The sequence below is a fragment of the Mchenga conophoros genome, linkage group LG18 (assembly GCF_057382185.1).
Source record: "Mchenga conophoros isolate Kocher_MC1m ecotype Shallow Benthic linkage group LG18, M_conophoros_male_GT1.1, whole genome shotgun sequence".
Lineage (NCBI taxonomy): Eukaryota > Metazoa > Chordata > Actinopteri > Cichliformes > Cichlidae > Mchenga > Mchenga conophoros.
In genome coordinates, this window is record NC_140543.1 from 5,862,869 (window position 1) to 5,889,185 (window position 26,317).

The following is a 26,317-nucleotide window of genomic DNA, read 5'->3' on the forward strand; positions in this document are numbered from 1 at the left end:
ATGTGCAATGACAATAAAGTTGAATTCTATTCTATTCTATTCTTTAATGTGTAAAATGAAGTGGCAAACCGTCCTGGCTTTACAAATATGAGCTACAAGCATACTGTCATACCTACTTGAATTTGTGGTGGAATTACTCTGACAGCAGAAATGTGTATAAACTACTTAAGGTAATTTATTTATTTATTTATTTATTTATTTTTAATTTTTTGAGCGTCGTTCCAGACCATACTCCATACCAGTTGGTGGCGGTAATGCACCTTTCAATTGTTTGCCAACCGCCAATACAACTGTAAGAAAGAAAGAAAGAAAGAAGTTTCAAGACTTTAGTTGGATGGTATCGGTTGTTGTAGCAATGTCTACAGTTCAGCATCTGAGAGAGGTTATCCAGGAGAGATTAACTACTGCTGCAGAAGAAATCTTCTCAGAGTTTGCAAAAACGATCGTCCGGTATGAGGAAGAGATCAGTCAGCTAAGACTGCTGAATATCAGACCCGGGATAAAGTCACACAATACAGGTATGTAAACTTGTTGCGGTTGCGGGATCATTGTGTGATTCACGTGGGCATCAGCACCAATTTAGCGACTTTGTCGCTATATTTGGCGAGTTTTCAGACCCCTTTAGCTAGTGATGGGCAGATGAAGCTTCATGAAGCACTGAAGCTTTTCATCCAATTGATTCACCCCAGCGCTAAGCTTCTTGAAACTTCATTTGCTCTAGTAGGACATATACTGAATGTAAAAATATGAGTTGGCATGAATTTGAAGAGTGTGGCCTTAAATGTCAACAACAAAAGGAGTGTGTAAAACATGTATATTGTAGTGATGCAGTATGAAGGAAACGGCTTCCAGGGCCTAATCCGTGGATCGGCTTCCTCCGAGGCGTGGGCGTCTATCAGCAGAGATTGTAGCTTCACCTATCAGCAGAGATTGTCCCTTAATCTGTAACACAGTCAAATATATTCTCAAGTAACATTCAAGCATGCCATTCAGCGTGTTAGTACGAGCTCGGGAGCAGCTTGGGAGAACAAGAAAACAGAGACTGCTTCAGATTGTCTTCCCAAATCGACTCAACTTTATTCACAAGTACAACAGTTTATATAGAGGGTAAAATTCATGAGACAGCAGATTATCAGTTTAAACCAGTACAGACCAAGATAAGGCAGTGTCTTCCTGCCCTTGGGTGAAGAAGCATCCTTTGTGTAGTTTATCAGTTCAGCTACAATTGTGATTATCTCAGCGACATATTTTCAAGGCACAAAACAAAGAGTTCTTTCATTAGTGAAATCTGAAACAAACCATCTGGCCTTCAACAGGCGTCTCCTACAGAGGCGGAGCCAGACATTTGAAACACCCGGGGCTTAGCCCTAAAGGGTAGTATGCATGTGTTTTTGTTTTGGGGGGGGGGGGGGGTTAGAAATGACTGAAAGATTAATAGGCTCTGTTTTGAGTTTTGTTCAAAAAAGAATGACTTCATATAGGGAAAAATATATATCACACATGCAGGACACCTTAAACTAGTTTTTTAATTAAGCAGCAAGGCAGAACAAAGTCGGGGCTGTATCAAGACACAGGGACTAAACCCCAATTCAACCAGACCCAGAACTGGTCCGGAATTAAAACAGGACTACAACAGTTCAAACTCATCACTACTTAGGATTTAACCAAGACAGAACCAGAATCAGAACTAGATGATAGCACTAAAAATCATCATAGACCTGCACTACACTTATTTTTTTAATTCTACCAAAGTACAATATTTAGATTGAGAAAAGTTTATATAATTATTTAGCCTTGTTGTGCAAACAAGCCTAATAAATGTTCAAGCTTAATAAATGTAGAATTTGAAAAATAGCAAACCTAAAAAGAAACATGTACGAGATACATGAGGACCTGTGATACGGTGATACTTTTGGTAAATAACCATTTGACTAACATGTGTGTCTCACCTGCTCTTGTTCATCTCTGTTCTGTCCTCATTCTCCTCTCTCTCCCTGTCTGTTCCTCTCTCTCCCTCTCTGTTCCTCTCTCTCCCTCTCTGTTCCTCTCTCTCCCTCTTTGTGCTGACAATCATCAAATATACAGTTGAAACCAGATATTTATGTACTCTTCAGATCAAAACACAAACACTTTTTAAATTGTAACATCAAATCAGACTAAATGTTTATTTTTTTAGATTGATAAATATAAAAAACATATTTGTTAACTTTAAGAGTAAAGAGAGAAACTATCTGTATTTCTTAATTTTAAATGGCACCAAATTGTATTCAAACTTGAGCCACACTTATGGAGCTCCACAGTTCTTTTCCTGGTGTTTTGGTTGACATCTCTTGATGTTCCCATGTCACAGAAACAGGCTCTGTGTTTTGCCTTGTATGCATCCACAGCTGTGCCACCAATTTACTCACATGGACTCTACTAACCTATCAGAAGCTTCTTCAGCTCAGAATGGAATCGTCTGGAGTTTTCTTATTAATTAACAATAAACTTAGTGTACATGTACTCCTAATTTTGATCAAAGTGATAAAATAGACAGCTCTGTCTCTCTTTATTCTGACATTTAACTAATTCAAAAGATATTTCAATATTTTTCTAAAACAAAAGTTTACTCTAAATTGATGTTGTACAGTAAAAATGTTTTCTCCCTAAAGTGTATGTAAATATCTGGTTACAAATGTGAATATCCTGCTGTGTACTCAAATCCCTCTTGTTTTGCATAGAAATATACTGAACAACATACGAAGCATAATATATAAAATAACATTTACCTGAGTTTTTTCTTTGAAAGAAGCCTCTAATGTCCATTCTTATATTTCAGTACATAACTGAAACCGATTTAGTCGGGGAGGGTAGTGATGGGCAGATGAAGCTTCATGAAGCACTGAAGCTTTTCATCCAATTGGTTCACCCCAACGCGAAGCTTCATGAAGCTTCATTTGCTCTAGCAGGACACCTACTGGACGTAAAAATAATAGCTGGCATGAATTTGAAGAGTGTGGCATTTTGCACACAGCCTGTAAATGTCAACAACAAAAGGAGTGTGTAAAACATGTATATTGTAGTGATGGCAGTATACTGTGTATATTTATAGTGGCAGTATGGGAAATGATTATTTGGAAATGCTTGAAATGGAAATGATCATTTACTGTGAGGTGAGGTGTGGTTGGGGTGTGGACAGTGGTTGTGCTTTTGTAACGTTGAGGTATGGACAGCTACACACTCCTGCCTGTTCACATTTTATTCTGTAAAAACTAAATTTTCACTGCTTTTATGACCTTTTTAGTGGGGAGAACATAGCTAGGATTTAATGATTTAACAAATCTTTTGAATCCTTTGTCCTCCACAATGCTAAATGGCTGGGAGTCCTCAATCACCATGCTGACCAGGTCTTCATCTATTTGAGATTGTTCTCCTGAGGAAAGACAATAAAGATAAAGCACAAATATAAATATCACACACGTAACTTATAACAGCTGTATAATATTGTTATATCATTTAGTAACATTACTGCATGCTATATTATCATGGCATTTGATGGCTCACCTGGTCTTGCTCCACAATCGGTGTTCCCCTTATTCTCATGCAAAGCTCTGTAGTGCCTAAGCATGGATGAGGTGTTGTTGTTATATCCCAGCTCCCTGGCACATAGCAAACACTTCACCTTGTACAAAAGTCAAGACAGCTTAACATAAATTGTATTGCACCATCAGTATCATGAAAATACATCTTCTGTAGAAATTTACATACCTTGTTGGGAGGAATAAGATCAAAATGTTCCCACACAGGGGAGGACATCCTCCTCTTCTTAGCTGGCTCCATTCTCTCCTGACTTTCTTTCCTCACTCTCATAAACCTCCAAACGGTCTCCAAACTCTCACTAACCGCAACTCTCCATCAAACACCCACATTTTGAATGAAGTCTGAGGGGTTTATATCGCTGTCATATCTCGCGGCAAAGTTCGAACCACTTCATGAACCAGTCACGTGGTACAGCCGGGCAGCGAGGCTTCGGACGTCATCATTTTCAGCTCCTCCCATAAATGAAGCAAGCCTCGATACGCGCTTCGCGGAAACGCCCCCTCCATTACTCGACACACGCTCCGAAGCCTCGATACAGAACGTCCCATCACTAGGGGAGGGTAACAACTGAAAATATGAAATAAACACACGTAAGCTAAGACTCTCTAAAAAAAAATAGCATTTGTTCGGCTTTTCATTTCGCCATTTGTTGATTCACTTGAAGAGCAAGTAACGTAATATGGGTCAAGTGATCAGTTTGATATCAATCTTTCGTGATGCACCGTCATATTTACATTATTTGTACGGTACGAATGATTTGCTTTGGTACCTGGTCGAACTTAAGCTCTTCTTAGTATGGCTGGCTCCGTTTCTCCAACAGCGCACACAGGTAGCAGCTGCCCCGCCCCCTCGCTCAGTCGCTTAGTGCCTGAGCTCGGATCATACCAATATCAGGGGGGATTCACGCACAGTCGTAAATTCCCACAGTGTGCACTATGTGCTTCGAATATTGTGTGTACTTTTTGTTTTATACAGTTGTCAGCCAGACATCTAACTATGAAAAAATTACACTCCAAAAGACCCCGGACTTCTGACAAAACAACCCGGGCTTAAGCCCAGTAAGCCACCCCCACGCTCCGCCCCTGGTCTCCTAAAAGATTAAGAAACTAATGTAGCTGAGGGAGTGATCTCTGTGGTATTTCAACCTTGTACCAGCCTGTGATTCTCACACATCAATTCTTGGGTCAAAGAGAAAAATAACTAAAACAAAGGGGCCTTAGTGAATGACAGAGTTTTCCTGCATAATGTCACTATAAAACAATATCCAGTAAATGCTCCCATGGTACTAAAATACCTAACAGTTCCACTCTTTTATTATTTTTTAAAATAATAACTCAAATAGAAAGGAAAAATCACAAATGTAATAACATAATATAAAAAGCAAATCATAAAATGTAATAGTTCACAACCTAATGTTCAATATACACATCAGGAACATCATTGGTAACATCTGGCACATCCTCAGGATCAATTTGTGCTAATTGCAAATACATTGAAGTAGCTGTACTGGTAGCTATATGGGTTATCATTGAGCGTACACAGGGTATCACACAACAGGCAATAATCATCAAAAACAAAATAATACATGCTACAACTGTTAGAAAGGCTACAATTAGTTCGTTCCATTTTCCAAACGTGTCCTGCATCCACTTGTCTAGCCACTGACCGTGACCTGTATTGGCTCTTAGTTCTATCTGCAATGCTTCAAGTTTATTCATAGCTTGTGTGAATGAACCGTCAGGGGCGGTATTTTTGGGAATGAAAGTACAGCATACATCTTCAAACATAGCACAAACACCTCCTTTCTCAGCTAACAGCATATCTAAGGCCATTCTATTTTGCATGGTCATTAAGGAGGTAGCAGACATCTGTTCTCCTAGGGCTTTAAGGGCCGTATTGGTCAGATTGGTATGTCTTTGCTGATGGTAATAAACATAATTGATCCAGGCTACATTTTTGTTTACCTGTATCCACGGTAGTATTGAGGCAAACCCTGCTGATATTTCTCCTTGTGCCTTTAATTCATTTGGTATCCCGCGTGGAACTCTTATAGCATCTATGTAAACGTTATGTGATTAAGCGGAGCGTTTCGTACGTCTGCTGGATACAGGCAGATCCGAGGTTTGTTGTATCAGTAGTTCTTGAGCTAAAGTTACTAGACCACAGGTACCGGTCCAATTAACAGGTAGAGCTAATCTAAGAGTATTATTGCACATCCAATAAGCATGTGGGATTGGTCTGGTCAGGCGCGAAGCTGTAAAGCCTTTTAATATGCCTCCCCAGTACGAGTCGTTTAGTGTGTTGGGCGAATGCAGGATTGTTGAGTTATCTGAATGCGTACTTATATATGCATATATATAAAAAGACATATGTCTATATTGTGTCCTGTCAACACTCGCTGCTAGCCATGTTTCGTTACAGCGTGCTCCTGGAGAGTCAGAAAAGAATGTATAGTTTTGTGTGTCATAATTTATGTTTTCAAGTTTTGGTCGGTGTATGCATGTCATCAAGATATTTGGGTGATGGCGCACCTGTGTTGGGGGCGAAAGAGGTTCAGTGCGGTCTTCGGGGCGCTTCATTGGGTTGCAGGGGTGGGTAGAGTCGTCAATCATGCTAACATCCTTACTAGAGACTTGTCCTGTGTATATGAATAAACAATCTAAAGGACTTAGTTCTACTCGCACCGCTTCAATCAGGGTTACTGTTAAGGGCCCCTTTTTATCATTTTTGAATAGCATCTTTGTTAAGGGAAAACCTGAAATTGGGTATCCCACTACAACCTGTTCTGGATTACCCTTTGAACAGACATAACAGTTACTGTTTCCTAAGTCACGAGCGGCTATTCTGGCATTTTCATACCAGGCGTTAGCTCCTGCTCTAGGGGGTGCATAAGATGGTTTATTGGTGGTGTCTGTGTTGCTTTCTACTGATTTTAGAGAATGTGACGAGTGTACTAGGTGGGTGTCTTGCCAAGTGGAGCATGAGGTATTGTCAGCAAAATGTGGCTTGCAGAAATGTGAACAGGGTTGCAGTTTACAATACGAAATAGTAAATAAAAATCCTAAGGTTAATGCAGTAGATATGATTAATAACCTAAATATATAAAAAACACAGTTCTTCAGTCGTCTCCTGGCCTGGTCCCAGGTTCGAGAGACCCCGTATAAGCGTCGTGTGATGACAATGGGCATTTCATTTTCTCCATTATCAGGATGAAACGAGTCTATCTTTATCAGGTTAGACATTGTGTGGTACTCTAGGCTTTCTGTTCCTGCTGGATGTTCGAGTACCTTGTTGTTGTTGTTCAGGTGGGGGATCAAAGGGCTTTCTGAGTCTTGGCTCTTTCAGGCGTTGTGTGTTAATCAGTGATTGTGTGTGTGTAGGTGTATTGAATCCGGGCGCTGGCTCGCCTGAGTCGTCATCTGTAGGTGTATTGAATCCGGGCGCTGGCTCGCCTGAGTCGTCATCTACTTGATCCGACGCCTTAGGTGGTTTGGTGGGGCTGGTCTTAACCCTGCTGGCATGAATCCACTGAGGTTGTCCGTCTGTTAGGATGCTGGTTCTCGTCACTGCAAGTACAGTCTGGGGGCTGGAACACGCGGCCTCCCCGAGTGCCCTTGGTTTTAGCGACTTCACCAACACCGCGTCTCCTGGTTTCCACGGATGGGTTGGATCTGTGGAAGGGAGAGGCTGAGAGAGACAAACTTTCTGATAGTTATTATTCAGTGTTTCTACCAGGTTATGAACATAGTCAGACAATGCAGTGTCTATGTCCCCTTCCAATAGCGGTGCCCCTCTGGAGGCTGACCATGGTGTTGGAAACGGTCTTCCCATGATTATTTCAAATGGAGATAATTTGGTTGCTGCGGATGGAGTCATTCTAATCTCGCAGAGGATTTGAGGAAGTAGTTTGACCCAGGTCATTCCTGTTTCTATCATTGCTTTAGTCAGGCGATTTTTTTACCAGTGTGTGAATGTGTGTGTGTGAATGGGTGGATGACTGGATATGTAAAGCGCTTTGGGGTCCTTAGGGACTAGTAAAGCGCTATATAAATACAGGCCATTTACCATTTATGGTCCTATTCATTCTTTCTACAACTCCTGAACTCTGAGGATGGTATGACACATGATATTTCCAGTCTATTGCTAGAGTTTTAGCACACTTTTGAATTACTTCTGATGTGAATGAAGGTCCTCTATCACTGTTAATTTGGTGAGGTATTCCAAATCTGGGTATTATTTCATTGCACAACTTTTGACAGACTACTTCTGCAGTTTCTTTTGATGTTGGATAAGCTTCTACCCATTTACTAAATTGATCCACTATTACCAGTAAGTACTTGATGCTTCCTTGTGCTGGCATGTGTGTAAAATCAATTTGTAATGTATGAAATGGGAAATCTGGTTGTGGTAAATGCTGATGTTTTGCTTTTGAGCTACCTACATTAGTTCGTGCACATTAGGGCTGCCACAAACGATTATTTTGATAGTCGACTAGTCACCGATTATTTTTGCGATTAGTCGACTAATCAGATCATCATCCATTGGACGTACAGCGTACAGCTTATTGCACCAGCAGCATCTGGTCTTATATAACTATCATTAGCTTACAGCTTGAAGTGTTTGTGCTAACTAAAAATAAAGACAAGATGGTAGTTTATTAATTTTTAATGAAATTTGCAGATTGTTTCGGTGAAGTTTAATAAACTCCTTGCTTTCTAAAATATAACAGGACACCGGAGTATATTATCCAGCGTCCCAAACTTCTGATGATCAGCTGTCTGCTTGAAGTTTATTTAGCTGTGCAAAAACTATAACTTTAATCTTAGCCAAACCGATTTACTCAGGAACAAATAAAATACTAAAGAAAGCCAAACAATAACATTTTAAGTTATCTAAGTGACTTATATATCATGTTTAACCTGAGTAGCGAAAGACAGTGGTGGGTTTGAAAACGATTTGCCGGGAGTCCGGTGTTCTCACGGCTCTAGTTAGCCTTGCCCCCGCCTAGCTAACGAGCTAGTGGGTAACAGACGTCTCCGAAAACGTCGGAGAGCTTTTGAAAATATGTGGTGTCTTGATAAACTGAGCAGATATTTGAGGTTTACACAGCTACATTCTTGCCTGAAAATATGTTAAACGTTTATTTTGTGACCCAGAAAGAATAATAAGAGTAAAGTTAAAACTAACTAGCTGCCACCATTGTTGACAACTGCGCTGGGCTGCGCTATGAATTCTGGGACACAGCTTCTTCTTCTTCGGGGTTTAACGGCAGCTGGCATCCTTGTACATGCAGTGCTGCCATCTTCTGTTTCAGTCCGTTATTACACCCTTAAATCCTACTACTCATTCCTGCGTCCTTTGTGATCTTACAAAGCTTCAAACGATGCGTCGACTATTAAATTAGTCGTCGAACTACCGCAGGCAGCACCTTTGAGTAGAAGGCTACTGGACGGTAGCCACAGCCATGCTCTTGGGCCAGTACGCCTGCACAGGTAAGTGGTAGTCAGGCAGACCCAAACAAGGGGCGGAGGTCAGCGCTCCCTTTAATGCATTGAAAGAGGCAGTCATTTCTGTTGACCACAGTATTCGAGGAGGCTTGTCTTTTTTGCAGCATTCACGCAGAATGTGGTCATGAAAAGAACAGTCTGGTATCCACTGTCTGCAATAGTTCACCATGCCTAGGAAAGACAGCATTTCCTTCTGTGTAGTGGGCTTAGGGACGGAGGTCACAGCTTTGACCCTGTCTGTAGTCATGGAACGTTGTCCGTGAGACAGTGTAAATCCCAAATATTGAACAGAAGTCTGACAGTACTGCATTTTCTTTGCTGATGCTTTGTGGCCAGTCTGTTGGAGGTGCTGGAGTAGCATGTGTGTGGCAGTTTGACATAGTTTTTCACTTTCAGCACAGAGGAGGAGATCATCCACGTACTGTATCAGGGTACAGCCCTCTGGAGGAATGAAGCCGTCCAGGGTAGCACGTACCACCATTGAGAAAGCCGCAGGGCTGTCTACCATGCCTTGGGGTAAGTGAGTCCATGTGTACTGCTTATCTCTATGTGTAAAAGCAAATATCGGCTGTGTGTCCTCATGCACAGGCACTGAGAAAAAGGCGGAGCACAAATCCACCACAGTAAAATGTGTAGCTGTTGCTGGAATAGATGTCAGTATGCTGGGAACGTCTGGGACGAGAGGTGGCAGAGGCATAATGACTGCATTAATTTGCCTTAAGTCTTGTGTGAAACGCCATATGCCAGGTTTGTTAGGCTTTGGCACAGGATTGACAGGAGTGTTATATGGAGATACTGTGGGCTTTATTACTCCAACTGTCAATAAATCTCCTATGATGATGTCTAGGGCTGCGGCTTTTTCAGCGGAAATGGGATATTGCTTGACATATACCGGCTTGTTGTGTTTCAGCTGAGCATGATAAGGTGTACAGTCAATAAATCCTACATCATTCTCACCTCTTGACCATAATGTCATGTTCTGATATTCAGCTGGCAATGTGACAGCAGAGATAGTACAGTGTATGGGGTAGGTTAGATCTATGTGTCGACATGGTGCAGTAATGTCATAGCCCACGTCTGAGTTATGTGACAAAACCACTGTTTGGCCTTCACTGGTGTGAGCAGTTATCATGTTGTTGAACAGTGTGAGAGAAACAAATATGTGGCTTCCAGGCATGGGGTTACCTGGTAGTGGTGTCTGTACACGTATTTGGCACAGTGTGTGACGTGGGGTACCAGTCAGATGGATATTGAGTTCATTCTCTGCTGAGGCGTCCAGCTGACACAGAGGCTGTTCCTTCTCCATGGTGTCGGTGCATAGGGCAGAGAAAACATAGCTGTTATCAGTATCTGCAAACATTTCACCCTTTGTGTTAAATGAAATACACAAGTTCATTTTTGCCATTAAATCTCTGCCTAATAGATTCACAGGCGAGTTTGGAATAATTATGAATGGATGATATGTAATTTCATCTGGTTTTGGGCCCCAGCGTGTTTTTAGAGAATGAGTTTTGGGGCATTGCACTAGAGTTCCGTTTATTCCCATGGTGTTGATGCACACAGAGGAAACAGGCCCACTATAGAATTTTCCAGACAGTGAACTTTTAGTGGCTCCACTGTCAACTAAAAAGGAATAAGTCTTTTCACCTATCTCTATATCTAACATGGGCAAGCTTTCTGTGTTACGGGACAATTGCAAATGCAGCATCGTGTGTAGTGCTTCACACTGTCCCTCATCTTCACCTGGGCCTCCCTATTGTCGGTCCAGCCTTTCGTTATCATATGGGTGGGGATTAAAATGTGGATTATAAGGTTGCTGCCTAGGTGCAAAGGGGCCATTATTTTGATGTGATTCCTGTCTGCGTTGCCAGTTACCTTGTCTGGAAGAGCTCTGCTGACGCCTAGTGGCAGGAGCTGGTCCTGTGTTTTGTGGTTGAGACCCACGTGCTGCTGATTTGCATTCCCTCCTCCAGTGCCCTATTTTTCCACAGTAAAAACATACGTCTCCACTCCTATCTCTCCTTTTGAGATCTCCCTGCTGCGCTCGTTGAGGGGGCGGGGCCCCTGCATACATCATTTTCTCACTTTCCTCTGAGCCTTCAACATCAAAATTCAACATAATTTTAACACTTTTAGCCTTCGTGCTGTTGGGAAAAAGATCTGCACCAGCTTTTGTTTTGACAAGTGTGATAAAGTTCTTTATTTTCATGTCATAGAGATTATCAGTGGCAGTCAGCTTCAATAGTTGTGAACATTCTGGATGAATATTGTTTAAGAATGTTGTTATGAAAATCTGATCATTTCCACCTTCAGGCATGCATGCCTCATTAGTCCAGCAGTGCATGAAACGTTTCATAAACACTAGAATAGATTCATCTGGCTTTTGCTTGCACATGGTTACTGCATTTAAATCAATTTTATCTCTAGACATTGTGAGCAGAAATTTCTTTAGATTTTGAAAAAAGGCTGTGATCTTGTCATCGTTTATCCACAAAAACGAGGTGGTGTTGGCTGCTTGGTCATTTTTAGGGTCTAGTTCCTCTACTTCTTCAATAAGCTGAGATTCAGTCACACCTGGGACTCGTTGACATAATATATATCTATAATCAGGCCCACCCAAGTGGTGGTATCTGGTACTTCTCTGTAATGCAGAAACATAGGCTGTAGGATTTTTTATCGGACCCGTCTAAGGTCTTTGAATTATTCTGACCCATGGTCAGTGATTTCCAGAGGGGTTTAGACGCTTGAAGGATTTAAGTTAGTTTTTTTTTTTTGCTGTGGCACACCTGAGGCTACTTGATTTTTTTTGCTAGCAATTTTATCTTTTTGGTGAGCAACGTCTCACTTTTTAACGAGCAACTTCTCGCTTTATGACCACAGGCAACTTCCTGCGTCCTTTCTGCTTTAATTTACAAAACAACAGGCAACTTCCTGTGTTTCTATGTGGGCCACTAAAGAAGGCTCCTCAGTGTATCCCACTTGTTACTACAGTGGGGCAAAAAAGTATTTAGTCAGCCACCGATTGTGCAAGTTCCCCCCCCTAAAATGATGACAGAGGTCAGTAATTTGCACCAGAGGTACACTTCAACTGTGAGAGACAGAATGTGAAAAAAAAAATCCATGAATCCACATGGTAGGATTTTTAAAGAATTTATTCGTAAATCAGGGTGGAAAATAAGTATTTGGTCAATAACAAAAATACAACTCAATACTTTGTAACATAACCTTTGTTGGCAATAACAGAGGTCAAACGTTTACTATAGGTCTTTACCAGGTTTGCACACACAGTAGCTGGTATTTTGGCCCATTCCTCCATGCAGATCTTCTCGAGAGCAGTGATGTTTTGGGGCTGTCGCCGAGCAACACGGACTTTCAACTCCCGCCACAGATTTTCTATGGGGTTGAGGTCTGGAGACTGGCTAGGCCACTCCAGGACTTTCAAATGCTTCTTACGGAGCCACTCCTTTGTTACCCGGGCGGTGTGTTTTGGATCATTGTCATGTTGGAAGACCCAGCCTCGTTTCATCTTCAAAGTTCTCACTGATGGAAGGAGGTTTTGGCTCAAAATCTCACGATACATGGCCCCATTCATTCTGTCCTTAACACGGATCAGTCGTCCTGTCCCCTTGGCAGAAAAACAGCCCCATAGCATGATGTTTCCACCCCCATGCTTCACAGTAGGTATGGTGTTCTTGGGATGCAACTCAGTATTCTTCTTCCTCCAAACACGACGAGTTGAGTTTATACCAAAAAGTTCTACTTTGGTTTCATCTGACCACATGACATTCTCCCAATCCTCTGCTGTATCATCCATGTGCTCTCTGGCAAACTTCAGACGGGCCTGGACATGCACTGGCTTCAGCAGCGGAACACGTCTGGCACTGCGGGATTTGATTCCCTGCCGTTGTAGTGTGTTACTGATGGTGACCTTTGTTACTTTGGTCCCAGCTCTCTGCAGGTCATTCACCAGGTCCCCCCGTGTGGTTCTGGGATCTTTGCTCACCGTTCTCATGATCATTGTGACCCCACGGGATGAGATCTTGCGTGGAGCCCCAGATCGAGGGAGATTATCAGTGGTCTTGTATGTCTTCCATTTTCTGATGATTGCTCCCACAGTTGATTTTTTCACACCAAGCTGCTTGCCTATTGTAGATTCACTCTTCCCAGTCTGGTGCAGGTCTACAATACTTTTCCTGGTGTCCTTCGAAAGCTCTTTGGTCTTGGCCATGGCGGAGTTTGGAGTCTGACTGTTTGAGGCTGTGGACAGGTGTCTTTTATACAGATGATGAGTTCAAACAGGTGCCATTCATACAGGTAACGAGTGGGGGACAGTAAAGCTTCTTACAGAAGACGTTACCGGTCTGTGAGAGCCAGAGATTTTCCTTGTTTGAGGTGACCAAATACTTATTTTCCACCCTGATTTACGAATAAATTCTTTACAAATCCTACCATGTGAATTCATGGATTTTTTTTTTCACATTCTGTCTCTCACAGTTGAAGTGTACCTCTGGTGCAAATTACTGACCTCTGTCATCATTTTAAGTGGGGGAACTTGCACAATCGGTGGCTGACTAAATACTTTTTTGCCCCACTGTATGTGGGCCACTGAGAAAGGCCTCGTCAGCGTATCCCGTTTCTATGTGGATCACTGAGAAAGGCATAACAAAGTCTTATAAAATAAAAAGACACGTGCCTACCTTCGTCAGGATCCCACTCCTGACACCAAAATTGAAGGAAATGGCTTCCAGGGCCTAATCCGTGGATCGGCTTCCTCCGAGGCGTGGGCGTCTATCAGCAGAGATTGTAGCTTCACCTATCAGCAGAGATTGTCCCTTAATCTGTAACACAGTCAAATATATTCTCAAGTAACATTCAAGCATGCCATTCAGCGTGTTAGTACGAGCTCGGGAGCAGCTTGGGAGAACAAGAAAACAGAGACTGCTTCAGATTGTCTTCCCAAATCGACTCAACTTTATTCACAAGTACAACAGTTTATATAGAGGGTAAAATTCATGAGACAGCAGATTATCAGTTTAAACCAGTACAGACCAAGATAAGGGAGCGTCTTCCTGCCCTTGGGTGAAGAAGCATCCTTTGTGTAGTTTATCAGTTCAGCTACAATTGTGATTATCTCAGCGACATATTTTCAAGGCACAAAACAAAGAGTTCTTTCATTAGTGAAATCTGAAACAAACCATCTGGCCTTCAACAGGCGTCTCCTACAGAGGCAGAGCCAGACATTTGAAACACCCGGGGCTTAGCCCTAAAGGGTAGTATGCATGTGTTTTTGTTTTGGGGGGGGGGGGGTTAGAAATGACTGAAAGATTAATAGGCTCTGTTTTGAGTTTTGTTCAAAAAAGAATGACTTCATATAGGGAAAAATATATATCACACATGCAGGACACCTTAAACTAGTTTTTTAATTAAGCAGCAAGGCAGAACAAAGTCGGGGCTGTATCAAGACACAGGGACTAAACCCCAATTCAACCAGACCCAGAACTGGTCCGGAATTAAAACAGGACTACAACAGTTCAAACTCATCACTACTTAGGATTTAACCAAGACAGAACCAGAATCAGAACTAGATGATAGCACTAAAAATCATCATAGACCTGCACTACACTTATTTTTTTAATTCTACCAAAGTACAATATTTAGATTGAGAAAAGTTTATATAATTATTTAGCCTTGTTGTGCAAACAAGCCTAATAAATGTTCAAGCTTAATAAATGTAGAATTTGAAAAATAGCAAACCTAAAAAGAAACACTAGGTACGAGATACATGAGGACCTATGATACGGTGATACTTTTGGTAAATAACCATTTGACTAACATGTGTGTCTCACCTGCTCTTGTTCATCTCTGTTCTGTCCTCATTCTCCTCTCTCTCCCTGTCTGTTTCTCTCTCTCCCTCTCTGTTCCTCTCTCTCCCTCTCTGCTCCTCTCTCTCCCTCTTTGTGCTGACAATCATCAAATATACAGTTGAAACCACATATTTATGTACTCTTCAGATCAAAACACAAACACTTTTTTAATTGTAACATCAAATCAGACTAAATGTTTATTTTTTTAGATTGATAAATATAAAAAACATATTTGTTAACTTTAAGAGTAAAGAGAGAAACTATCTGTATTTCTTAATTTTAAATGGCACCAAATTGTATTCAAACTTGAGCCACACTTATGGAGCTCCACAGTTCTTTTCCTGGTGTTTTGGTTGACATCTCTTGATGTTCCCATGTCAAAGAAACAGGCTCTGTGTTTTGCCTTGTATGCATCCACAGCTGTGCCACCAATTTACTCACATGGACTCTACGAACCTATCAGAAGCTTCTTCAGCTCAGAATGGAATCGTCTGGAGTTCTCTTATTAATTAACAAACTTAGTGTACATGTACTCCTACATTTGATGAAAGTGATAAAAAACAGACAGCTCTGTCTCTCTTTATTCTGACATTTAACTAATTCAAAAGATATTTCAATATTTTTCTAAAACAAAAGTTTACTCTAAATTGATGTTGTACAGTAAAAATGTTTTCTCCCTAAAGTGTATGTAAATATCTGGTTACAAATGTGAATATCCTGCTGTGTACTCAAATCCCTCTTGTTTTGCATAGAAATATACTGAACAACATACGAAGCATAATATATAAAATAACATTTACCTGAGTTTTTTCTTTGAAAGAACCCTCTAATGTCCATTCTTATATTTCAGTACATAACTGAAACCGATTTAGTCGGGGAGGGTAACAACTGGCAGGAGCCCTTGGGTGAAGAAGCATCCTTTGTGTAGTGTATCAGTTCAGCTACAATTGTGATTATCTCAGCGACATATTTTCAAGGCACAAAACAAAGAGTTCTTTCATTAGTGAAATCTGAAACAAACCATCTGGCCTTCAACAGGCGTCTCCTAAAAGATTAAGAAACTAATGTAGCTGAGGGAGTGATCTCTGTGGTATTTCAACCTTGTACCAGCCTGTGATTCTCACACATCAATTCTTGGGTCAAAGAGAAAAATAACTAAAACAAAGGGGCCTTATTGACTGACAGAGTTTTCCTGCATAATGTCACTATAAAACAATATCCAGTAAATGCTCCCATGGTACTAAAATACCTAACACAGTATACTGTGTATATTTATACTGGCAGTATGGAAATGATCATTTGGAAATGCTTAAAATGGAAATGATCATTTACTGTGAGGTGAGGTGTGGTTGGGGTGTTTTGTAACAGTGGTTGTGCGGTTGTAACGTTGAGGTATGGACAGCTACACAGTCCTGCCTGTTCACATTTTATTCTGTAAAAACTAAATTTTCACTGCTTTTATGGCCTTTTTTAGTGGGGAGAACATAGCTAGGATTTAATGATTTAACAAATCTTTTGAATCCTTTGTCCTCCACAATGCTAAATGGCTGGGAGTCCTCAATCACCATGCTGACCAGGTCTTCATCTATTTGAGATTGTTCTCCTGAGGAAAGACAACAAAAACAAAGCACAAATATAAATATCACACACGTAACTTATTACAATTGTATAATATTGTTATATCATTTAGTAACATTACTGCATGCTATATTATCATGGCATTTGATGGCTCACCTGGTCTTGCTCCAGAATCGGTGTTCCCCCTATTCACATGCAAAGCTCTGTAGTGCCTATGCATGGATGAGGTGTTGTTGTTATATCCCAGCTCCCTGGCACATAGCAAACACTTCACCTTGTACAAAAGTCAAGACAGCTTAACATAAATTGTATTGCAGCATCAGTATTATGAAAATACATCTTCTGTAGAAATTTACATAGCTTGTTGGGAGGAATAAAATCACAATGTTCCCACACAGGGGAGGAGATCCTCCTCTTCTTAGCTGGCTCCATTCTCTCCTGACTTTCTCTCCTCACTCTCATAAACCTCCAAACTGTCTCCAAACTCTCACTAACCGCAACTCTCCATCAAACACCTACATTTTGAATGAAGTCTGAGGGCTTTATATCGCTGTCATATCTCGCGGCAAAGTTCGAACCACTTCATGAACCAGTCACGTGGTACAGCCGGGCAGCGAGGCTTCGGACGTCATCATTTTCAGCTCCTCCCATAAATGAAGCAAGCCTCGATACGCGCATCGCGGAAACGCCCCCTCCATTACTCGACACACGCTCCGAAGCCTCGATACAGAACGTCACATCACTACCTTTAGCGACTCTGTTTTTCTAAAAAGCGACTAGCGACAAATCTGGCGACTTTTTCTTATTTATGACGATTTTTGACATGAAAGCGCGTATCGCTCTTCGCAACAAAGCAGCAGGTGCTTTCTTTCTTTCTTTGTTATGGGAAGAAATACTGAAATCATCATGATTGAGTAGTGATTTATGTAACTTTGTGTATATAATTTGGCATTTCCTACTGATGTAGGCTAAAAATAAATACATGATACAATTTCATGTATTTTAAAGGTTTATTTGCAAGACACAAAAACAGACAAAATAGAAAGTTCCAAATGTATTGTGCACGAAACAAATTCAAACGTGGCGATGGAGCCAGGTGCAGATGTCTGTCACAAGTTAATCTGGCTGTAGGCTATGGCACTTAGCCACAGGTGGAGCTAGTTGACTCGACTCCATTTGAGTGCACACAAAGTAAACTGCACGCTTTAGTTGTGATTCTGAAATCGGAGTAATAGAACGTATGAGGGGAGCGATAACAACTACAGGATTCTCCCGATCGTTTACTCTTGCTGTCCCGTGAGCAGCATCGGCGTGGTGTTAATTGTTTGCTGTTTTCGCGATCGCCTCCTGCATGAGAATATCCAGGTAAACTCGCGACATTTTTAAACATTTTGTTGTTAAAGAGCAACAAGGCTGACACAGTGTGTTTGAGGTAACCTCACAAATATCACAGATTAAATATTTGCTGTTTATTTGCTGTTTTGTCGGTAGCGGCTCCTGAAAGGCAAGTCTACCACACATCTGTTCGACCAAAGCCAGTTGATCTGCGACGCCAGTTAATCTGGAAAACTGGAAGCAGGATTCATCACGTCATCACTTAAAGACCGGATAGCGATTTTCCTTACTGAGGAGTTGGCCACATGGTGGGCATGTGGACAATTCCTGCCAATGCTTTGGAAGCATTTGGAATGTGTGGATAAATGCATTGATCTACAATAGTAATACACCACAGTAAAGTGTATGAAGCTTCATCTGTGTAAATAGACTTACCGGCAACTTTCTTTGGTAGACGTGTTCAAATATTCTATTTTACTCTATTTTAAGCTAAAATATCTTGTATTAAGTGAAAAAATCTGCCAATGGAACAAGTGAAAAATCTCTAGTTTTTCTCTAGTTTCAAGATTCACTGTCTTGAAACAAGTTCCTTTAGCTTACTGAAATGTTGCCCTGTAGCTGATTGTGTCTTATTTTAAGTGTAATGAGATAATTTTGACTAGAAATAAGACAAATATACTTGGTAAGATTTTGAGTTTTTGCAGTGTAGATGACCCTTTTAATCTTTCTTGATCTTTCTTATCATCACATTAGTCACCATTTTCTTGTGTCCCTTTGTTGATGAAGGTCTGGATGATCAGCAGGTCTGTGATCAGGAGAGGAGCTCCAGTCTCCACCATCAGGACCCAGAGCCTCCACAGACTAGAGAGGAACAGGAGGAAATCTGCAGCAGTGAGGAAGGAGAGCAGCTTGAACTGAAGCAGGAGGCTGAAGGCATTAATGTGTGGACTGGTGAAGAGGTGGATTTGTTGTGGAAATCTGGAGTAAAGCTGACCACAGTAGGTATGTAAAACTGTAATATACAGATTACATATTAAAACGTTGGGTGATGACATGACAAAGACACGTGGCGTGTATTACCGTCTAGCATACTACCTCACTGAAGACATGTTTTCTCTTAGCACTGTAAAATATAAACCGGGTTCAACATCTTCTGTTTGTTTAATAAAAAACAAAAATTTTGAATTATGTTTGTCCAGTGAAGGAAGTCTCAGGCTTAAGTCACAGCCTGGTAATGGCTTTTCTTGCTGCAGTGAGAAGAATCTTAGTTAAATATAAATCCTCTCTTTTAACCTTATCATCAATATTTCCTAAAAATACTGTAGTACAGTCCTCAGGAACCTTGTGACCTAAAACCTTATCACCCACTGTTTTCCAGAATGAGTGATTTTTAGAGCAAGACCAGAAGATAAATCTTTGGTTCTTCATCAAATTGAGGTATAATTTAGATTTCTGTTGTTTTTTGTTGGTAGGCGTTGCACATCATTTCAATTAAAAGAGTTAATCATCTCAGCCTCAGCTATCTCTTTATTTTAGTAGTCTCGAAGTTGTAGATATCGAAACAAATCCTGGTTTTTCAATTCAAACATGTCTTTAAGTTCTTGAAAGCTCCTACCTTTGTCCCTTTTGGTAATTAAACAGAAAGCAGTCAGGCCCCTGTTGGTCCACTCTTTGAAAGCCTTGTCATATTGTCCTGGTTTAAAACTATTTTCCAAGCTTATCCATTGCAACTTGTATTACAACTTATTACAGAGCTGCCCTCTTCTCCTTCTGGGACTCCGTAAATTCGCAGGTTATTTCTTGTCGATCTAGACTGAAGGTCTTCTAGCTTTTTGCCACTCGTGTTTCGGCTTCCTCAAGTTTCTCACTGTATTCTTGGACTGCTAGCTTATTAGCCGTTAGCTGTTGGTTTGTGTCTTTTTGAATTTATTCAGGTCTTCTTTCAACTCACGCCTGAAATCTTCTTTGAATGCGTTGAAGTCAGCTTTCATCTCCGTCCGGAGGTCAAAGATTTGTTGGCTGATATTTTTAATGCCCTCTTGCAAAGATTTGAGTTTGGCCCCCTCGCCATTTTCTTTATCTGAGTTAGCCTTATCCGCATGCGTGTTCTCTCTCTCTTCTGGAAAATACTGTTCAGTTGGTCCATGTATCTTGTTCTTTTTCTTTGTCTTTGTCCCCACCCCTGCATTGTTTTAAACATAGAAGTAGTAAAAAGAACTTGAATTTAAGGGGAAATTTGCTCGACCCAGAGGAGCTCAGAAATTACGCAGCCATTTTGCCTTGCTGCCAACCGCACGAGAGATAATATTTAAAAAATTTGTGCACCTTAAACATCGCTCACATATCTGAGAGACATGCTCACAGTGTAACTTTTTTCATGTTTGTTGTCATTTGTTCCATCAAGACCTCCCACAGCAACATAATTGTAAGGAAAATGAGGATCTAGATGACCCGCAGGTCTGTAGCCAGGAGAGGAACCCCAGTCTCAACCAAGAAGACCCGGAACAGGAGGAAATGTACACCAATCAGGAAGGAGAGCAGCTTGCACGTAACCAGGAAACCAAAGGCATCGTCGTCTGGACTGGGCAGGAACTAGGCATCATGTGGAACCCTGAAGTAAAGTTAAACAGAATAGGTATGCAAAATTGTAGTCAAACTGTCAAATTGTAGGTAGATTTCTTAATACAAAACTGAATATAACTCATGTTGAGTCCTAATCTGACCTCAGCGATATGTTATAGAGGTGCATGAAGAATCGAAGGACCAACTCCTATAAGGAAACTGACGCATGTTTTAAGAGCCAAAATTTCTGGCCTCTCAGCTAAGTCTTGTCCATCAAGGTGGTTCTTCTTTTTTTGTGCCCTGCATTTATGAAGCGGTTGCTTGGTCTCTCCAATGTCCAAGAAACTCCTATGCGTCCGACAAGTGTGTCCTCCTTTTACCCAGATTTGAAGGATGGGTCGGGTGTATACTTCGTGGCCCAACATATCCTAGAATTCGTAGCGTGGCCCACCCAAATCCAGTTTCCATCAATGGTGGCAGCTACTTAGTTTTAATATTACTCTGTCTGGGCGACAAAATAAACTTTTAAGAGCCTGGCCAGTAGCCATTCAGGCATGAGGGCTTGTTGTTCTTGGTCACAGGGATGATTGTGGATCGTTTGAAGCCACCCATGGCTCCAATACCATCCACATAAGTTTTTGAACACCTGAGAAAATCAGTGTTAATCTTTGGTACAGAAGCCTTTGTTTGCAATTACAGAGGTCAAAGGCTTCCTGTTGTTCTTGACCAGGTTTGTACAGGTCTCCACAAAGATCTCCTCTAGATCTGTCAGCTTGTGGGGCTGTCACTGAGCAACACAGTTTCAGCTCCCTCCAAAGGTTCTTCCAGAGGACTTAGGTCAGGAGACTGGCTAGGCCACCCCAGAACCTAATCTTAAGATTAGAGGGTGTCTATGTATTATGTGGAGCAGTGCAATACAAACAATTTTTTTTTTTTTTTAGAAATAATGATTTCCTTAATTGAATGTGAATTTCAGACCCCTCCATGATTTCTAAGTGGGAGTACTTGCAAAGAAACCTCTGGCAGACTCAGGGAGGAGCCACTTGCACAAGCGCAGAGTGTTCAAATACTTATGTTCCTCACTGTATATTGTCTTTATTTTCTCATCGTAGATCTGTTTATATTAATTAATGTGCGATATCTGTCATTCAACGCCAGAGTTTGAAAAGAGTTCAACTGTTTTAGATATTTACTGAGCTGACGCATGCACATTAAAACAAAGACTCAACAGTCACCCTATATCACACAAATTCCAACAGAGTAATATTTATGAGAAGAAGGAAGGAAGAAGACAATTGTTTCAATTTAAAATTTCCGCCCAATCGATTCTCTTTTTGCTTGGGCAGTTTAAAGAATTACATGTTTTCTCTGCAGCATGGAATGGGAAAAATGATTTAAACAGATTTTATATTCTGCTTTCTGGAATATACAATTCCAAACTTAAATTGATCATAAGAGGAGTGTCCTCTGCAAAACAGCTTGTCCCTCCAACATGCCTGTAATTGGTATATCTGTGCAACATGCTTACCATGTGGAGACCTGCTAATGGTTACCTTGTAATTTCTCAAATGTATGTCTTTTTTTGCTGCTTCTTTTTTTTTTTAATCTGTTGCTTCAGATTTACCACAACATGACTGTAAGGATGAGGGAGGGCTCACAGATCAGCAGGTCTGTAACCAGAAGAACAACTCCACTCTGGACCAGGAGGATCCTTCGCAGATTAAAGGGGAACAGGAGAAACTCAGTACCACTCAAGAGGGAAAACCGCTTGTACAAAAGCAGGAGACCGGAACATTTTCTGCCTGTAAAGAAAGTGACCACAGTGAACCAGGACCAAGCAGTGACCAGCTCCTTTCTCACAACTCTACTGACACAGATCAGGACGAAAAAAAGGATGATAATTCACACAGTATGAAGTCAGCGCAAATTTTATCAGGACTGACAGTTCAAAATTCCAAGACAGCACATTTATGTAGCACCTATGGGAAAAAATTTAATTCTAAACCAAACTTGAATCAACATATACAAATTCACAAAGGTGGGAAACCACATTCTTGCGGCACCTGTAGGAAAAGATTTCGTTTTATGTCAGACTTGGCTAGGCACATCAAAACTCACACAGGTGAGAAACAATATTCTTGTAGCACTTGTGGGAAAAGATTTAATTTAAAATCAAGTTTGAAATCCCACATAACAATTCACACAGGTGAGAACCCATATACCTGTAGCACATATGGGGAAAGATTTCGTCTAAACACACAGTTGAAGGGACATATGCAAATTCACACAGGTGAGATGCCATATTCCTGTAGCACTTGTGGGAAAGGATTTCATTTTAAATCAAGGTTGAAATCCCACATAACAATTCACACAGGTGAGAAGCCATATTCCTGTAGCACATGTGGGGAAAGATTTCGTCTAAACCTACAGTTGAAGAGACATGCGACTTCACACAGGTGAGAAGTCTGAGTCACAGAGAGGGCCCAAACTGTCCAAAGTTGTAGAATCCCCTAATTAGTGAAATTTATAGCTTACATTTGTTAGTGCAACTTGTTTTAAAGGCATGAAAATCTGTAGTATTATTAGGGCTGGACATCGTCACTGATTTCTAGAATCGATTCGATTCCGATTTGATTTGAGTCTATTTGAATCTGGGAAATTTTGCCTCAGTTAGAAATATTATTATTCTGATCACGTATCAGTACATATCCATATCTTTATATCTATAAAAAGAAAGCTGACACTTGCGAGACTTTATCAAAGGTGTAAGCGTCACAGCAGATGCCTTTGTGTCAAAGTAATTGAGGATAAAAGACAGAAAAACATGAAGGCAATCAGGGGTGATTTTAGCCCATTTTTGGGGGTGCTTCAGTGTTTCAATATTTATCTTTTATTAGATGTTCGTGTGGTTTGGTTATTTGCCTTTTGGTTGAAAGTAAACTGAGAGGACTTTTTGTTAGTGATCTTAATAGTATTTTTTTTCATATGAATGTAATTTTTCATCTAATCGAATAAAATCTATTTGTATATGATTGTCAGTCCGAAGAGGGAGAGAGGAAAGAGGAGAATGTGTGCAAGGCCAGGAAGAACCAGGTAACAGGATTTTAATGAATCGATATCATGTTATCCAAACTAGAATCGATTTTAATCAATAAATCGATAATCAAAACCCACCCCTAAGTATTAATTCCTTCTTACTGTGAGGCTGGCATAACAGTCATTATTCCTGACCCTGTGAGCTGACCTCGGGCATAAACCTGTCAAAAAAAGCTATAAAAATGATGGCTAAAGATGGAAGAAAGCCCAGAAAGTTATGCAAGACAAATGTTGAATATTATAGAGGAAGCAAAGTTGTGTAAATTGGATACACTGGTCAAAGTGAGACATTAATAAAAACATTCTATAATAATTGTTTTTAAGAAAACAATTTGTACACAAAGAAATAAATCTAGTTTAAAATTGGAATTAAATAAGTTTAAAGAAAAAATATGGATAATTATATAATAAAGGATGAGCAGCTGGTGACTCCTCTCCCATAAAGGGGTTTAGAAGTGCACTGGGAGTCTTCATTTTTATCGTTGTTGGCTTTTGGCCTGCATGTGCTCACGGAAAACACTGTAGAGGGCTTTGTGTTTTTTTTCTAAATTTTTGTTTATCTCGTCTGTTCAATAAAACTGTTGGCACCAAACTTCACTCATCTCCTGTGATTTTTGCACCCGTGTGTATACCTGTGAGCATGACTGCACTTGTATTTAAAAGGTTCCTTCATGTAACGATCTGCTAGAGGGTGTGCGGAGCCATAGTCCCGTTCCCCATGAAGCAGGCATGAAGCAGGTATGGAGGAGATCCAGGCTCCAGACATGCAGAGACCCCCAGTGCCCAAGAGTTTACGGAAGACCAACAGAGGGGCAACCATGCCACCCTTCCGGAAAGAGCTGAGAAGAGCTCCAGACGAGGGGTCACCCCAGGTCCCTGTGAGTCTTCAGTGTTTCTCCGCTCCGGCCTGGTCTGTTCAGGTGGAGCCCGGAGTCCACACCTGCCTCGTTCATCTGTTCATCATTGCCGGCAATCATCAGGCTGCGGTCTGTGACCGGCTCCCGGTGCAGACGGCTCCATGTTATAGTGTTTCTTCACTTGGCTCATGCGAGCCCAGCCCAACTTTTACTCTTTAAGTGTGCGTGTGTGTGTGTGTGTGTGTGTGTGTGTGTGTGTGTGTGTGTGTGTGTGTGTGGGGGGGGAGATATGTGTGTATTCACATCATTTATGTTAATGAGAGTGTGGGGAGTGAGTTGGAGGGTGGGGTGGGCTGCTTTTAACTATGTAAAGCACTTTGTGCTACATTTTTTTTTTTTTTTTTTTTTTTGTATGAAAAGTGCTTTATAAATAAAGATTGATTGATTGATTGATTTAACATCAGCGTCTCCTCCAGTTCTCTGCCAGTCTGTCAGCTATCCTATGGTTGTCACCAGGCCATGAAGTCTCTGTTGTATGTTTTGATTGAGACTAACTTTGATCTCTTCTCCCTCCAAGCAGTCATGACAGGAGCCCATGTCACACTGAGTTACTCACCTCTTCCACTTGCTGCTGAGCTCACTCTGTGGAATACTCACCTGTCTGGCATCACGCTTGTCTGAATTTCCAGTAGATTACTTCTGAAGCTCTGAGGACTCAAAAATGCAGAAAAAATATAGGAAACTAAAAGAACTGAATGTTGACCAATCCATGTGTTCTTCTAGAACAGGGGTCGGTAATCTGCGGCTCCGGATCTGCATAAGGCTCTTTCATCCTTATACTGCGGCTCCACGTGGCTTGGGAAAATAGTATTTAACTGAAGTGCATTTTATTTGTGTTAGTTCTTTTTTTAACTTGTGGTTCTAAATTGGAAGATTATTGTGATCTTGAAATTCAAAAGTAAAATTATGTTTTATTATTTTCGTTGCTCAAAATATGTGTCACACTGGCAGAAGCCGGTATACCTCCCAAAACGCTGTGCATTTATTAAGACTTTGAACCCCAGTTAGGGCTAGTAAAGAGAAAAATGTAAGAAAAGAAAAATGTTCACATGAACATGCTTTTCTGCATCTCTTTATTGACCACTTTTCCCACACGTTTGCTGCACACACACAGCCAGCTGTAGCTTTCCAGCTAACAAACGCTAACAAAATAACGCTGAAAACCGATAAAAACCCTGAAAATCATACATTTCACACCTGAGCCTCAACTCTCGCGGCCCGGTACCAAACGACTCACGGACCGGTACCGGTCTGAGGCCCGGGGGTTGGGGACCGCTGCTCTATAACGTCTATAACGATACCCTGGATTGAAACAGGGGTCACAGGTTTCCTGGTCCTCCTAAAGTCCACAATCAATTTTTGGTCCTCGGTCACTTTGAGCTGCAGATGATTCTGCTTGCACCACTTGATAAAGGAGTCAACTACAGCCCGGTACACCATCACATCACCCTCACTGAAGCATCCAACCACCGCAGAGTCATCAGAAAACATCTGAACATGGCAGGTCTGTGCAGTGGCTGACGTCTGTGATGGGGAGAGGGCAGTTCCTTGTGGTGCCCCTGTGTTGCTGATCACCTTGTGAGACACATAATGTTGAAGAAGCACATTTTGTGTTAGATACTCAAAAATCCAGGACACAGGAGAGGCATCCACTTGCATCTCAGTCAGCTTATCTCCCAGGACGATTGGCCTGAGAAGCCGGAGAAGCTTCTTTCCGCAGGCGATACGGTCTCTCAATCACACCACCACATAGTACTGACCCACAAATATGGTTTTTACACACACACTGGACATTCTGGACATTTGTTTACATTTGTTTACATTTGCCATCTTGTTATTGATTAATCAAATCACTCTATCACAAGTCGCTTAAATAAAT

The 26,317-nt window shown here is 41.1% G+C and overlaps 1 protein-coding gene across 2 annotated transcripts; it reads left to right on the forward strand.

The window, feature by feature from the left end:
* Positions 1–213: 213 nt before the first annotated feature.
* Positions 214–24,104, forward strand: LOC146553068 (uncharacterized). 2 transcript variants are annotated; one of them, XM_085255492.1, is made up of 4 exons: positions 214–518; positions 18,650–18,865; positions 20,268–20,498; positions 22,044–24,104. In XM_085255492.1, exons 1-4 carry the CDS (start codon positions 335–337, stop codon positions 22,883–22,885), a joined length of 1,473 nt encoding a protein of 490 aa, XP_085111618.1. In that variant the 5' UTR covers positions 214–334; the 3' UTR covers positions 22,886–24,104. The 2 variants fall into 2 exon arrangements, with proteins under 2 accessions (XP_085111618.1, XP_085111619.1); XM_085255493.1 differs by lacking the exon at positions 214–518 and adding an exon at positions 17,219–17,388.
* The last annotated feature ends 2,213 nt before the right edge of the window (positions 24,105–26,317 follow it).